This window comes from Cydia amplana, chromosome 16 (assembly GCF_948474715.1).
Source record: "Cydia amplana chromosome 16, ilCydAmpl1.1, whole genome shotgun sequence".
NCBI classification, from domain to species: Eukaryota; Metazoa; Arthropoda; class Insecta; order Lepidoptera; family Tortricidae; genus Cydia; species Cydia amplana.
Genome location: NC_086084.1, coordinates 4,987,553 through 5,004,897, shown reverse-complemented (window position 1 = coordinate 5,004,897; position 17,345 = coordinate 4,987,553). Strand labels below are relative to the sequence as shown.

The window sequence follows — 17,345 nt, the reverse complement described above, 5'->3', positions numbered from 1 at the left end:
GGGAGCTACTGCCCAGCGTACCACGACGGGCTGCTGTGCTGGGACCCCACGCCGTGGAACACAAGGGCCATACAGAAGTGCTTCAGTGAGCTAAATGGAGTCCAGTATGACGATACACGTGAGTAGCTTTTTAATTATTACTAGAGACCCGCCCCGGCTTAGCACGAGGTAACAAATTATAAATAAACCTTCCTCTTGAATCACTCTATTTAAAAAAAACCGCATCAAAATCCGTTGCGTAGTTTTAAAGATCTAAGCATATATACAAACAGACAGACAGCGGGAAGCGACTTTGTTTTATACTATGTAGTGATTTTTATTAGTCATACGTGATTTATGTTCAGATCATTAGAATCTGTTAAAGAAGATTCTGAAGGGAGGGAAAAGGGAAAGATCGTGTAAAAATGATAGAAAACGAGTTGCAGCGATCAATGCAAAATAACATATTACGCGGGAAACCAAGTTGAGAGTGATCGTATTGAGCATTATTCGGTAGTGACACTACCTACGCAGCAGGAGGTTCCGGGTTCGAATTCTGGTAGACTTTCTGTACCCAGTACAAATGAATAATAAAAACTATTATAGGAAGCCGTACCTATAATAATATTTTTTAGGTTAGGCTATATCAATTGGCATATACTGTTGTTTCTGTTGTTTGTAAACTTGTTTATCTAATACCTTTAAACAAGCAATTCTTGCATATTTATTTATATGTATATATATTTCGGGCATCTCGGGAACGGCTCTAACGACTTCGATGAAATTTGCTATATGGGGGTTTTAGGGGCGAAAAATCGATCTAGCTAGGTTTTATCTCTGGGAAAACGCGCATTTTCGAGTTTTTATATGTTTATATTGTGCATTAAAGTGACATACATACATACATATACTCATAACTTAACAGTGCCGTTTGTATTCTAGCATCTAATTTTATTTTAGGGGAAACTGGGGAGGGTTGATCACCCCTTTTGTTTTTAGCATACATTTTCTTAACTATTTGTAGTATTGAAAAATTTTATAGACCATACGACTCAGAATTTATCTCTTCATTAATAGTTTGAATTAGAACAGATTTGTGCAATAAATTAGATCATTATTTCATGAAAACCCATACTGTTGACTTTTACCATGTGTCCCCTATGTAAGGGAGACTTGTTTACCCCTGGTCGGGAGCCTTGATCCTAGGGGGATCAAGTGACCCTGGTTCTTGGGACACATGGTAAACATATTTTTACCATGTCTCCCCATACCAGATTCTCATTGATTATATAACTAGGATCGCTATTAGCAATGCATCTATAATTTGTAAAATACACAGCAAACATATATATATTGCATCTTCCATGCTTTGCAGTTGTATTTCCGGTAATCAGATGTCTAAGCCGAAGGGATCAAGTCTTCCAGATTTGGGGACATTTGGTAAAAAGATTTTAAGTGGCAATGTCATATTTCGAGGGTAGTATCTACATTAATTTATTCACTTTATCTACAGAAAATTAATATATCAAGATATCAAACACATATTAATCCATAATCTTATACTTTAAAAAAAAACAATGTAATCGTATTATCCATAAAACAACATAAAATAGGGAATCAATTTTTGTACAAAAAAAAAACAAATATCGAAGTTATTAACATAAAATTTCTTGTAACAAGCTAATTTTTTTAAAGTTCTTATGAAGGTATTTTTAGCGTCAGATACCTACAGCAATTTTAATTTTTTTACCCATCACTGGTCGTTATTGTTTACTATAATAAATAAGTTTAGAAATTTACTGCTCACGTTTCGAGGACGGTGTTTGAGCTGCATAATCCTAAAATCCTTTCTATGGACCGTCGGTTCTATAGTACATAAGGTCGGAAAGCCATTGAAATAGCATTTCATCCATAAAAACAAATATCGCCGGTTGAAAACCAAATATCGTTATAAGTGTTTTTTGTCGACCGAGTAACATCCCCTGTGTGTAAAACGTTTAACTTGATAAAAAAGACCAAGTACGGGTAGTTCGTAAAATGTTGATGTCAACTTTAGTCAGTCTTTTCAAAGGCCACGGGGATAATTCCGTTTTCAGAGTCGGTTGTATAGTTAAAAACTGAATTATACGCCATTAAATTCCGTTTTAATAAACAATAATGAGTCAAAAACCTTGAAAGTTTAAATCAGTGTTTCTCTGGTCGTACTTTCGCGGCATGATTTACTAAAGAAAAGAAGATATTTATGATAGCTCTATGAATCATTTTGTAAGTAAATTTATTACAATGTATACTTGATCGCTTTGGGGGTGACATGATCCCGGAATCATATCTCCCCTGAAGAAAAAGACAAAGTCTCCCCATACATAGTAAGATTATAAAACGTGCCGTACTCGAAACATGTGTTCGCGGATATTAATGTAATCCAAGTTAATCATCACTTCAATAAACAACAAATAAAATAAGCACACTCACTAACATCATTTCCATCTCATATTATAAAATAAATCCAGTTAAAGCTTACCGAAAATTGAATATAGTACGCAGAAAATCTTTCACCGTCCGCCATTTTTGAACCACTGACTTTTCCGATACAGTGCCATGACAGAACGTGAAGTTAGGAACGAATGAATAAGTGTTACCAGCGCAAAAAATTGTATGTCGTTTGGTTTGATTAAAAATGAAGTTTACCAAGTGTCCCCTAGGGATCGACCCTCCCCACCCTCACCTACTACTCAAATGCGGCAATTTATATAGGTAAATACTTATATAATTAAATACGCTTCTTCGTAGTTTATACGGTTTTACGCTTAGGTAATAAGCGTGACTGGTGTGGTCCCTTCAGAATATTCGGAATTCTTGTATATAAATTATAAGTAGGAATTTCGTTATGAAAAAAGGAAGCTTAAAATCATACAGCTTTACCTAAATGATATTAGCAAAAATCTCATAATAAAATCCCCTTGTAGAAAAATAACTTCTAAGGCCGTTTAAGCTTTTCAGATTTGGCTGCGTAAAAGTTGAAAACAATGAATTATTTATGTCATTCGCCGCCGCTACCTGACAACAGACAATAACCTTTTGTTTTTCACGTAAAATACTGTATCTGTGCCAAAACATTTTTAAAACCAGTTTTTTTTTAAATAACTGCAAAAAAACAAAGATACTAAGGTCTTTATAGAGTAAGACCAACGAAAGTCTGGAGCGCTAGATTAAAAGTCGTTTTTAAAAATCAGTATGTGACAACACCACAGAAAATGGATTAAATAGTCTTGATACTTGTGAAATTTCATAAATACAAAAAATACAAATACAAATGCATTTATTTCATTACTCATTACTACCATATTTACCGTCTATGAAAAAATTAAGGTATGCATTATGGTAAAATAAATTTCATTCCAACAATAGATGGCACTATTAATATGTAGACATATACTATTATTGATAAATAATATTGGGAGAATGTGACATTTGGCTTCATCAAATTTATTAAGCTTTTGTGATATTCGCGACGGCCTAGTGGTAAATAGGTACAGAGGGCCTACCGCGAGCACCGAAGTTCCCAATATGCGGGCATCTTTCTCTTTTACTCCCATTAAGGCGTAATTAGATTGACAGAGAAATTGCCCGCAATTTGCGAAATACAGTTTTCGGAAAAACGAAATAAACCATTAAAACAATAAACATATATTAAAAATAAATTTTAGCTTTTTTAACTAATAGGTACCCATGCCGTGAGCATAAGCATGGAGGTTGTGGGTTCTAGCTCGAAACCCGGCTAGTACCAATGAGTTTCTCGAAATGTTCGAGGAAGTTCATAGGGTAAGTATGTCTATAGGTACCTATTAGGTGTGTTCAATTTGCTGTGCAACCTTAGTCTAAACCAATATTATATTATCTAAGTACATTATGGTGCAAGTATTAAGATGTTTCATTCCACTTACCCGTCATCAACTCCAAATTTTGTAAACATTGTCGTTTTTGAACTTGAATCGCCTCCTGATGATTTTTTACTAGTGTAAAATTATTCGTCATGCGGAAAAGTAACTCCCGCACGCCGGTTTTGTAAGGTTTCACCATGTTTTTTCCGTTCATCACAAAACACAACGAATAATAACATGATTTATCCACTTGACCGTCCGACGATAGCATAGTATCCGAAAAAAATATGCTCTTAACCGTCCGCGGGAACCTTACTATCATTCGTTTTCAGGAAAATGACTTATTACATGAACTTTCAATAAATTAGTAGCAGTTTTTAATAGTAAAGTAATAATCAATGCACGTATTTATAATATTTTATCTTCAAAGAATTATTGGAAAGATTAAAACTTTTTTTCTGGTTACGAGTATTTTATTGAATTCTCTTACATATCGAAGAGTTACACAAAACATAGTTTTCACAATAAAGAAAATGTGATAATATTTTAAGCTTTCGGGAATACGCTCTGCCAGAAAATATATAAATGTTGTCATTTTATTATTTTAACCGAATACTGAAATAATCTGTGAATGTAAGTAGCTATTGATATCCCTAGAAAACATATTACTGCGAGCTGCAATATAGTAACCGAATCAGTAGAGTATTCTCAAAATAATCTTGGTATTAGGTGGAACTTGTTTTATTTATAATTTAACTTTCGCGTTTTTAACACATATTAACTCACATTTATACTCGTAGACGGGTCTATCGCGTTGTTTTATTTAGTTTATTATTTGCGACTTTATTTAAATATAGGTATTGTTTTCCACAGAAAACGCCTCGCGGCACTGCGCCGAAGGCTTCTGGCACAACTACTCGGACTACTCAAACTGCTCAGAGCGCATCTCCAACACCTCAGCGACAGATGTCACGAGTCTCATCTACCTCGCCGGTTACTCGCTCAGCCTCGCTGTGCTGTCGCTGGCCGTCTTCGTCTTCCTATACTTCAAGTGAGTTGACACTAGCTTAAGGGGCCCACTGATTACCAGTCCGCCGGACGATATCGGCCTGTCAGTTAAAACAAAAAGTTGACAGTTCCGAACAACTGACAGGCTGATATCGTCCGGCGGACTGGTAATCAGTTGGCCCCTTTAGCCTATGGTTTCAGTTGCGCTACACTCACTATGAGTATAATGTCATCATTTCGTCATTACTTCAAAAATATCCAACTTCATTAATAACTTCATTATCTTCCGTTGTTCTTTCTGGTATTTCTGATTCCATAATTTCAATCAATTCACTGTCAATAGTAATGTCATTTCTAGTATCATTACTTTGACATAACTCAAATACTGAAGCAAAAAAAATCATTACTTACCGTAATTCCTTCATGCCATTTATTCAAAGTAATGTCATTATTCATGATAGTGTCGGGCCCATAAGTAGCGAGCGAAAAGCGAGCAGCGGCGCCAGCGTTGCGACGAGCGTCTAACTTGGAGCGTTCACTGAGGCCGCTCGCTTCACCGAACGCCCCGCCGGTCGCCAACGCTTGAGCAATCACTAAAAATGCACAAAGCAACTGTTACCAACATCACATCAACTCGATAATTGATAATAATCAACTCTTTCTTTGAAGGTCGATCGCACTGAACATGTAAAGCATCCGCTATCAGAAGATAATAATTATACAAAGACGAACAATGGAGTACCCCTCCATTTCAATACGAATTCAACATAAGAGTACATTTTATCTTAAAATAATGTTAAACCGCAATTGCTTGAAGTTATAACATTGCTTTAAATTATAAATATAACATCCACAGGCAATGAATAGCATTGTTTTTGATTTTCTTTGTAAGACATGGCCATAACTGCAACATATATCCACAATAATGTATAACAAGACTGTTGTTACTGTCCTATTACTCGTACCTCTACCAATAATTAAGATTTTTAGTGCAACGTACGCATCGCGTGGCGTCGAATCATATCAGAAATACGACAGATAACACATTCAATATGAATAGTCACTTTTCTAACAATTCTTTCAAGTGCTCTTCAAATATTTCATTATCATTCTGAAGAGCTCACAAATGATTCATTGATCCGAAACTATTTTTTATATGATTTTTTCATATGATGAATAAGTACTTAAATTTTTTACCTAATAACCTACCTCTTTCACATGCATACTTTGACATATTAACTGAATAGAAGATTTATCGCAATTTAAGTTGGTAACCTACTCATTCTTTATTTAAAATAAAACATACTAAGGCGTACTGTTCTAAAAATGGTGTTACGCAACTTATTTGCTCATTTACATAATTTATATATTTTTTGTTAACAAAATTTACAAAAATGGCTTCGATTTTCACACATTATTATTTACTTTAATGGGTCCCGAGACCACGGGGACGATGCCGTCCTTGAAACGTCGTTGAAAATTAAAAGCTTAAGTATTCACGTTTCAGTCCCGTTAAAATAAATAACAACTAGCGACCCGCCCCGGCTTCGCTCGGGTTAACAAATTATACATAAACCTTCCTCTTGAATTACTCTATCTATTAAAAAACCGCATCAAAATCCGTTGCGTAGTTTTAAAGATCTAAGCGTACATACGGACAGACAGACAGCGGGAAGCGACTTTGTTTTATACTATGTTATGTAGTGATTCGACAAAATGCTGTGTCCGTTTGTCGTGGATTATGTATTCGTATATTAATTCCGCTTTTCCATTTCAGAGATCTAAGATGTCTACGAAATACAATACACACAAATCTCATGTCGACGTACATTCTGTCAGCATGCAGTTGGATACTAAATTTATCTTTACAGGTAAGCCACAATGTACTTTATTTACCAGTTTATTTATGTAAGGTCAATGTGGCTAATTGCGTCGTAGGGACTATTCCGTCCACGAGCGTATATTTCTTTAATTTTCAATCGTAGGGTCGGTGCTTTTGATTGTTGAAACTAAAAGCAATCGCTGCTTTGTCGATGAATTTATCAATGTTGTTCGTTGTTCGAGAAAAACGCTAATGGACGGAATAGTCCCTATGACGGAATTAGCCACATTGACTTTAATTAAGGTGCTTATTGTTTATGTAAACTGTAAATCAACTGAAATATCACCAAATAGTTAGTAATTAGCAGGTGCTTTGTAAACTATTTACAGAAGTCTAGCAATTATCCAGCTTTAATGTTCAAACTTGGCTGCGAAATTGTCTTAGTTGGGTACTTTGAAGGTTTTCTATTAATAGCAAAGTTGCTAAATTTCTCAATCTAAGAGTATAAATAAAAGTTTTGAGTCCGGATGTCTTTGGACCAAAGAGAGTATATCCGCAATCTTCTTAGTGTCGAAATAAAGAGTCATAATACTAATAATAGTCTGACCTTACCGTTCAACCGTTAAAACATGGCGCCAAGTTTGAAAAAAAGCCAAAGGTGAATCAAAGTAAATAATAATTTCGAGGAATGTTTAGCCAGACTGAATAAAAGGGAAGGGTAATGAGATAAAACAGTGATCGAAAATAGAATGCGGAACCTCCTCCCCTGTGGCCAGCCCAGTATAAGTCTTGTAAATGCCCAGTAAATGTATACAGGTGAACACACACAAACTTGGTCACCTTAATTAGAACGAACAGTCCCCCTGAAACACCTTTTCATTCAGATGCACTTTCCGCCGAAAAGGCACTTTCCTCGTTACTTAATAATTCCATGACAGAAAGATAAGAGAGCGCCTTTCTAAAATAATACAAATAAAACTAGTTCTAAACTAAATTTGTAAAATTTTCTCCAAGGAGACTAACTTGGAAGACAGTAATTCTATGAACTAAAACTAGGGTTTGCACGACGGAACCGAAATGTATGGGAATATCCGCGGATCCGGATCCAGATCCGGATAATTCCATACATTTCGGATCCGGATTGCAAACCCTAACTAAAACGTTGACCTAAATGTCAATGGGCATATTGCGTTTGTGGGACGAATAAACAAGCGAACGAAGCTGTTTTTTACAAAACTTATAAAAGCTCTTGCTTAGAATAGACCAGTATAAATTTTTTGATGGTGTATGCATAGTTGTTAGGGATACAGGTTTAGTTATATTGGGAATGGGCTCACAGTCGAGGAGAAATGTTTTGTGAATTAGGGAGCAAGACACAGCCCTTAGCGTAATGGACAAGGGAAGATTTACGATCGTCTATCTGTCCTGCCCGGTTACAAAAGAATGTGTATAGGTTTTTAAACAACTTTGAATTACGTATAAAGTTAAGAGGACTGAAAATTAGAAAGAACAAAATTACGTCCTAAGTAGATAATATTCTATTATAAGTGATAACAAAGATTAATTTAATGTATAAGAAGTGACAAATTCGTGTCTCGAATTTGACATTTGATAAAGATGGTGCTGTAATATGGTCCGTAGTCCGTACGTCCAGTTGTAAGAGTACATATACCCATACATATTTATGAATGAATTCCATTCATGAAGTGGGTATACTGGGTATACCGCTCGCTGTACATATTATAGCAAGTTCTCTGGTTATCAAAAGTTGACATTTGATTCGAGTTACCCCAAAACATGGTGCAGTACAGCGCCATCTGTTTCATCTGTTAAAGTAGGGGACACATTATTTCTTAGAACCTACATCACGTTACATTCAATAGTTATTTTGTAATAACATGGCAAATTTCTAAACTTAATGGATAGAAAACCTCGAAATAACTGGCAGTCTCAATTTTAGTACTTTTACTCTAAAATTTCTTAACAATAACAATTCGTAATAAAACAACCACATCTCATAAAATAATGGCAATATATAACTTAGACTATCTAGGTAATGGCCTGACTCAAACGTTGAAGCTGGATAAGTACCGAACTTGGCAGTCTTGGCACCGCACGGAAGTTTGCGCATGACTTTATAATCAAAGAGAATACTTACGGGTATGTTACGATGTAGTTTTATGCCCTCAATACACTTGCGTTCGATACGTTAGACCAAATCTCGCTGCTGTTAAATTAAGTAAATTATATTCAATTTGTGGGACCTCTAAATAATTTAAGACCTCCAAAAACTTTAAAGTTCATTTTTAAACAAAATTAGGAGTAGTAAACTGTGCAAAGTGTGAGCACAAAAACCTCGACCTATTTAGTTTCAAAAGTCATTAAAGCCCCACATCCCACATCAAAGATCCCCACATTCATGTAAACCTCACATCTTCGTAATGGTGTTTTATCGTCAGTCTTTTGTTTAGAATTGGTCAGACGAGGCGTCGCAACATCAAACGTCGTGTATGATCCTAGTGATTTGTATGCACTACTTTTATCTGACCAACTTCTTTTGGATGCTTGTTGAAGGTAAGAATTTTAATATAAACGTGCAAATACTTAGTGTAAGGCCTGAGTGGACGCTCGAAGTGGAGCGTTCGTTAGGGCGTGCAGCGTGGCGTCGGGCTCACAAGTAATTTGAGCAGCACGCCCCGCCCTGCTGCACGCCCAACTCGAGCGTCCACTCAGGCCTTACACTCAGGCCTTACAGTTGCCCCTTTATTCATAAGACTTTACAAGCCTCAATTAGTAAATTTATGTTTTATACCTTTCTTACAAATACATTGACTTATGTGATTAGTCAAAATGACAGATGAAGACAAACAATTAATAGCTAATTGAGGCTTGTAGCGCGTGTATGACTAACGCCATTATTGTGTATAGTAACGGCTAAAATCATAGATTTAAGAGAACATTTGGAGTAGCTACCAATTTTTGATATTTCACTGATACCTGTAAAATTTATGCTAAGTATGTTTTCATCAAATTTCATCTTTTATGTTTTGACGTGTTTGGTGAAAGATACCGCAACTGGTTTCAACAAAATTTTGGTGATCTATCCTGACCAGACTCCAGTAGCAAAACTAACTTTAGATACTGCCGTGTCACGCCAAACTCCGTTAACTCGAGTTACATGAGTTACGGGTAACCAGTTTAAATCGTCTTAAAAACCATTAAATATATGTCGGAGCGAGACACCAGAAAGACGTATTGCAGCATTACAGTTCATAGTTGGACGCCTGTATAAAATCGATTAGCAATGTTTGGCGTATTGTTGAACTAAAATGACAGGTAGAAGGCTTTGGAACGTCCAGATGACGTAGTATCTTGAGTGAACGTAGGCACGAGCAGGCATTTTTGTCGTTATGTTGGTAGAGCAGGCAGGTTTACCAACTTGAATTGGAGGCGGGAGCGGTTGGCTCCGCCGCTGGAACTGGCTTCCTTCTTCTTGATCGGACCGCGCTAGAGATCGGACGTTAGCCAAGCTCGTGCCTAATTCGCTACGTTCCTGAAGGCTTACACCTGAAGGATTATTCTGAAAGCTTATAGATTCTCACGTTGTTTAACCGTTTAGCTAAGTGTTTTATTCCAAGTGTTATTTTGATTTCTTATGTGCCATTAGAAGCTTACTTTTGTAAAATAAAGAAACTATGTGTTGTTTTGAAAAGATGTGTCCCGCCGAGTTTGTTGCCGGGTTAAATCTTCTCGGGTCAGAGGTGTAGGGTTGGAACCGGTTTAGTTTGACTTAAATAAAGATTTGAACGATTTCATGTGATCTTTTTATTTTTATTGAATACGATTCCATCGTAAGATCGTTTATTTAGTACTGAAATAATAGTAGGCACTAGTATGGTTAATGAGTCCGAATGTTTATTTCATGCGTTGGTAGCATACCTACTATTTTGGCTGTGAAGTAATACATCTAGGTACTACCCCCACGCGCCCACCGCCATCGGGACCATCCGTCGCCGACATCAGCAAGTGGGATAGATGCGGAGTTTCAGTTATTGCTTACACAGCCACGTGGGAGCGCAGGTGTATTTCCGGTTTGTATTTCTAGTGACCTACATTCCATAATCTGGACACGTGGTAAGGTAAGCTCACGTGTCTAACCTTGATTGAATGGTGAGTGTTATTCATTGTTATTTGGTGAGAATTATTGTGAAATTGTGAATTATGATTGGGGCTATCGAACAGAGTGGTCGTGACGTGACGTCATCTCTGGTATCGCCACGTTTCTTTATAATTAATTTTTGTAATCCATTTAAATCGAAGCGATCTTGAGTTATTTTGATTTGAAATCCATACGGTTAATTAAAACCAAGTATTAGCTATCACGACGTGATATTATTTCATCGCTCACTTGTGAATCTACCCTCAATAATTGATTTTTCATGAAAATACAATTAATTTTTAAAATCCATTTAAATCTAAGTGATCTTAAGTTATTTTGATGTGAAATCCATATTGTTAATTAAAATCAAATATTGGCTGTCGCGACGTGATATTATTTCATTGCTCACTTGTGCATCTACCCTCAAAAAATATTTTTTTTTCATGAAAATACAATGCACTGTTAGAAATTGATCCTGCTGATTTGCCAATGCATAGGATTATGTAATCTTTACCCTGTAACGTTTAGTAATTAATAAAATTGCGACAAATTATTGCTCGTAATGCCGTGATAGATCACAAATAGTGCATACTATGGAAACATGAGCTACGCATATGAAAATAAATGTTACAGTGTCCTGCAGCCGGAGCCGAGCGAGCTTGCGGACGCCATTGCGCCCGTGATACAGAGGCGGCTGTGCAGTATCTTCTGTGCTGGAGATTTGGAAATAAAAGGACAGGTTTCGTTCTAATTGTTTATTAGTGAATTTTATTTTGAGTGTAATGGCGAAGCATAACAGTCGAACGTAACTAATAAGCTGTCACTTTTCGTATTGGCCCAATTTACCGTGCTACTTATTTTTGGAACACGTGTTTGTGTGTTCATAGAATGAAATAAAACTCACTCATTGAAGTTTAAATTTTATTCTGAGATTTTTGAAGTCCCGTATACATTGGAAACATGTTTTTTTGTGTCTGTTACCTTGCATTTCATAAACCTTTTGAGTTTAGCCTGGATACATGATAAACCTGATACCGTGCAAATGATTTCAGTAACAGCCAGCTATGTTGAACCACATCGTGTCTCTCGCAATCTGCCGCAGCAACGGCAACGGCAAGCGGAAAGGATCAGCCTCCGTGCTTGGGTTGGACCTCACCACCACCACCTTTGACTTGGTCGCGTGCATCATACTTTATTAAGCTGGTGAGCAGTTCCCATTTCGTTGGGATTATTTTGAGACGTTTTACTTCTGCATAGAAGTCTTGAGCGAGTTTCTGTTGTTAAAGCTAAAGAAGAAAGCTATCTTTAGTGATTTTGATCAGTAATGTTCAGTTTCAGTTGATCAGTTGACGCTGATAGTACCAATGGTTCTGAGTAACATGATTTAAAGACCTATTTTTATTTTCTTTTTTTTGGAATTCACTGTTAACATTGTTTTGCTTTCGACGGACTGAAAGCTTGTACTTTCGTAGGACTGAAATTACGCCCGATGGACTGGGCACTACTGTTTTGCTTTCGATGGACTGAAGGCACGCCCGATGGACTGGGCAATACTGTTTTGCTTTCGATGGACTGAAAGTATGCCCGATGGACTGGGTATTGTTTAGTGACCGCATCAGAAGTGCCGGAGCATGTAAGAGGTGCACGTGGTCTGCTTTTTATGTGCAGAATGCTCTTTGCGAGGAGTAGCACTTACGCAGCTGAGATGGTTACTTCTGACGAGGGTCTGGTATCTGCCGAAGGACTGGCAATGCACCGAAGGACTGGTGTTGTTTTGTTAAAAATGATTTCCCGTTTATGTACTGTGTTCATATGAGTAAAATTGGAACTATCAATTCAGAATGTTATTTATTTTAAGATGTCTTACAAAAATTTAGAATGACCAATTTTTTTTTTAAAGCCCGATAATTTCCCCGTAAATTGATATTGACGAGTTTGACGACAATAGTAGTGATACTAGTGATACTGTCGAGCAATGAATTAGAGCTGTTGTGATTTGTGTTTTTGATGTTTGGGATTGTTCTGTTTTCACATAAGTTTGAGACTTTTGAGAGTATCCGCCAGATTGGGGCGATGATTATTGGAGTGTATCCGTTAGATAACGGCGATGATTACTGATGATTATTTTTATTTAGTCATTGCCCGATGGACTATTTTTGACTAGAGAATTAAGGATTGTTAAAGTAATTTTGAACAATTATTTTTTCTGGTTTGATTGATAACAAAGTTTGATTTTAATAGTAATTTGAGTGAGACCCAAATTGTTGGTCAGGAATGACCGAGCGATGAGATACTGTGCTGAGTATTTTGTTACAGAATCAAATGCGTACACCCACACACGAGGACGTGTGTAGCGCAGGACGGCCGTGTCGGAGCGAGACACCAGAAAGACGTATTGCAGCATTACAGTTCATAGTTGGACGCCTGTATAAAATCGATTAGCAATGTTTGGCGTATTGTTGAACTAAAATGACAGGTAGAAGGCTTTGGAACGTCAAGATGACGTAGTATCTTGAGTGAACGTAGGCACGAGCAGGCATTTTTGTCGTTATGTTGGTAGACTGGTCAGGCAGGTTTACCAACTTGAATTGGAGGCGGGAGCGGTTGGCTCCGCCGCTGGAACTGGCTTCCTTCTTCTTGATCGGACCGCGCTAGAGATCGGACGTTAGCCAAGCTCGTGCCTAATTCGCTACGTTCCTGAAGGCTTACACCTGAAGGATTATTCTGAAAGCTTATAGATTCTCACGTTGTTTAACCGTTTAGCTAAGTGTTTTATTCCAAGTGTTATTTTGATTTCTTATGTGCCATTAGAAGCTTACTTTTGTAAAATAAAGAAACTATGTGTTGTTTTGAAAAGATGTGTCCCGCCGAGTTTGTTGCCGGGTTAAATCTTCTCGGGTCAGAGGTGTAGGGTTGGAACCGGTTTAGTTTGACTTAAATAAAGATTTGAACGATTTCATGTGATCTTTTTATTTTTATTGAATACGATTCCATCGTAAGATCGTTTATTTAGTACTGAAATAATAGTAGGCACTAGTATGGTTAATGAGTCCGAATGTTTATTTCATGCGTTGGTAGCATACCTACTATTTTGGCTGTGAAGTAATACATCTAGGTACTACCCCCACGCGCCCACCGCCATCGGGACCATCCGTCGCCGACATCATATGACTAACTCATGTAACTTCATTTTTTTGCCGATGGCGTCAGACACAACTCAGTTAACTTGAGTTGCATGATTGGCATGACTGGCCGAGCGCTTGGTTTATACGACAACAATATTATTTCACTTAATACGTGATCACGCGTATGTCATGTAACTTGACTTACATGACTTCGTGTGACCACTATAGTATGGAAGAGTTGGTCATGCGGAACCATTTAATTCGAATAAAATGAAACCTATTCAATTATGCGAAAAAAAAATTAAAGATCCTATTCTGTGACCATATTTCCTACATGTAGATTAGAAAAAATAAAAAAATTACGATAAACCGTCAACAATAACAGCATTTGAATCTTTAAAACCTTAAACGTAATTATTTCGAAACTCAACTTTTAAAGTTACACGAGATGCGCGTGACACGGCAGGATAGGTAACAAAACAATTCTAGACTAGACACCGAAGCTGAAAAACATTTGAAGAATGTAGACAGTCTGCTCAACTTTATCGTAAACCAAAAAATTTTATTATTTCGAGATTGTTTTTGTGTACATTTGATGATGGTTGGCATATTTTTATTGGAAACAATATTATCATAAATCAAAAATATTTAAATAGAGAATCGTTCTTTTGTTTTACACGACCAATAAAAAACACACACACAATAAAAAAGACACTTTAAAAATTCCAACGTAGGCGGGTCCGTGGTCCGACTATAAATACGGATTAATGTAATCAAATTCTTCAGAATTGACAGATGACAGGCGATGGACGTAACGGTGAATTATTATTACTAACTGAATCCTTTTAATAGAATGTTTTCAATAGAAACGTCGAATGCTTTCCACTCATAGTAAATATGAAATATGACTGTATTTTTACACAACTTTGGGAACAAATCAAATTCTTTTTATCAACTATTTTGATTTGTGTTTTTTTTTGCTTGTATTTTCTCTGAACTGTGACTTCTATATAGTCTGCTTGATACTTTTCTGTTTAGCTAATCTCTTTAACCATTAGCATTACCAAACTATATAACTAAATTCTAATGAGTAGCTAAAAAATGATTGACAGACTGAAATATAATGCTTTAATAAAATTGGAGTAAAAGAAGTAAACACATTAGCATCGACCTTCGGTATTATGTTTCAAAAGTCGTTTCTTTGTAGGTAACTTTTCTAAGAAGTTATAAATTATATGGTTTGTCTAGGGACTCCCTAATGTCATATTAATAAAACATGTCTGGATCGGTTTTTGATATGTATAATCTTGTTGGTGATACGTAGTTTAACAAAAACTATAGTAACGGCACCAGTCATGGGACATTTAAGAGGAAATTTGGAGTATTTGTGATATTTCCCTGATACATGTAAAAGTTCTACCGCTTAGCTTGTTAAAAGATGAATATCCTATCCTTCTTTTATGTTTCAGGCGTATTGTATCAAAGATACTGCAGTTAGTTTCCACATAATTAATAAATTAAAAGTATGTTTTTTTCTCCAGTCATGGACACCAAAGCTCCAGTAATGGAACCCCGGTAATGGACGTGGATCCAGTAATGGGCCCCCTATAATGGGCATACCCTATCAGTATAAGATATTGGAATAGGGAATAAGTTTTTGGCAAAAAACTAGTTATTAGTCATTTTTGTCACCCGATTGCATTGTCATCCGATTTGCATACGTATCCAAAATTTCAACTCAATCGGAAATCCGAAAGTGGCTCAAATGCCATTTCCAAGATTTGAACCACACTAACTAATACAGGCTGGATTTTCTTTTTGGGTCAGTGAGGGCAGCTACCAGATCCCGTGCTGCTACGAGAAAACGGTCTTAGAAGACCTTCCCTCGATTTCAAATTAATGAAGATTGGCTTTTACAGATTTTGGAAAAAACATACAGGGTGCGAGGAAAAGGTAATTTTTGACAAACTTTTTTTTTTGATGCCAATCGATCCCATTCCTATTGAGGATCAAAAGCTTGTATGATACAAAAAAAAATTCCGGCTAGAAAAGCCACAAATCGAGGAAAACATTTCCCATACAATTTGTATGAAAATGAAAACTTATATTTTTCACATGCTATTTTTGTATGCCAATCGATTCCATTCCTATCCAGTATCAATAGTTTTTTTGGGGTCAAAATTAAATTTCACATTTTCTCCATAGTAAATGTACCTATGGAAAAAGTTTTTATTAATTTGTGGCTTTTTAGTACATTATCGTAAATTGACCCCAAAGAAACTATTGATACTAGATAAAAATGGAATCAATTGGCATAGAAAAAAAGCATGTGAAAAATAAAAGTTTTGATTTTCATACAAATTGTTTGGGAAAAGTTTTCCTCGATTTGTGGCTTTTCTAGCCGGAATTTTTTTTTTTAGTTCCATACAAGCTTTTGATCCTCAATAGGAATGGGATCGATTGGCATCAAAAAAAAGATTGTCAAAAATTACCTTTTTCTCGCACCCTGTATGTTTTTTCCAAAATCTGTAAAAGCCAATCTTCATTAATTTGAAATCGAGGGAAGGTTTTCTAAGACCGTTTTCTCGTCGCAGCACGGGATCTGGTAGCTGCCCTCACTGACCCAAAAAGAAAATCCACCCTGTATACAAACTAACAGGGCAAGTTAAATAAAATTTTGTAAAAACGATATTAATTTATCCGAAGTCCGAGTAGACCTCCTGACATAGTTCGTACGAGTAACTACATTATACTTCTGTATTGTTTAAACATTGATATAGTATAAAGAACTGGATACCCAATCAGCCGCCAAAAATGGCCCCACAAAAGTGATGTCAAAACAGATCATGCATTACTTTTTCGTTTAGTCTTGTTTGAAACGCTCAAATGTGAAGTTGTCAACAATTACGAAATGTGCCGTTAAAATATGTAAAAATAACAATGATAAAACAAGGAAAAAGGATGGAATGTATTTTTTTCGGTTAGTTCTTTGGATAGCATTACATAATTTAATGTAATCTGGTGGTAATTTTATGGTTTTGAATAAATTAATTTGTTAGTACCAAAGAACGGATGTCAAGGAACAAAATTCTATTGAGTCGATGTGAGGTCAATATTTTTTTATATTTTTATATGGAATTCATAAATCATAAGAAATAATATTATGTTTAAATTGAAGATTTCCAAGAAAACCTATGCGACGTGCAAAGTGGACTGCTATTTAATTATAGCAAGAGATAGGGGTGATGCAGTTTTAAACAAGGCAAAACGGCACTTGTGTGTTTGGCCCATTTCCCTATTTCCGACATATACACCACCAATAAGGGCTTATATCGACTAACTGTAAATGCTAAACCTGTCGGAACACAGTG

General features: G+C 36.2%; 1 protein-coding gene across 3 annotated transcripts in view; it reads left to right on the top strand.

Moving 5' to 3' along the window:
* Positions 1 to 4,775: 4,775 nt before the first annotated feature.
* LOC134655398 (diuretic hormone receptor) overlaps positions 4,776 to 17,345 on the top strand; it is a 35,986-nt gene continuing 23,416 nt past the window's right edge. For all 3 annotated transcript variants that reach the window (XM_063510857.1, XM_063510856.1, XM_063510858.1), the window contains exons 1-3: positions 4,776 to 4,911; positions 6,646 to 6,739; positions 9,162 to 9,264. In XM_063510857.1, the coding sequence (XP_063366927.1) occupies positions 6,686 to 6,739; positions 9,162 to 9,264 (157 nt within the window). In that variant the 5' untranslated portion in view covers positions 4,776 to 4,911; positions 6,646 to 6,685. The remainder of the gene's footprint in view (positions 4,912 to 6,645; positions 6,740 to 9,161; positions 9,265 to 17,345) is intronic.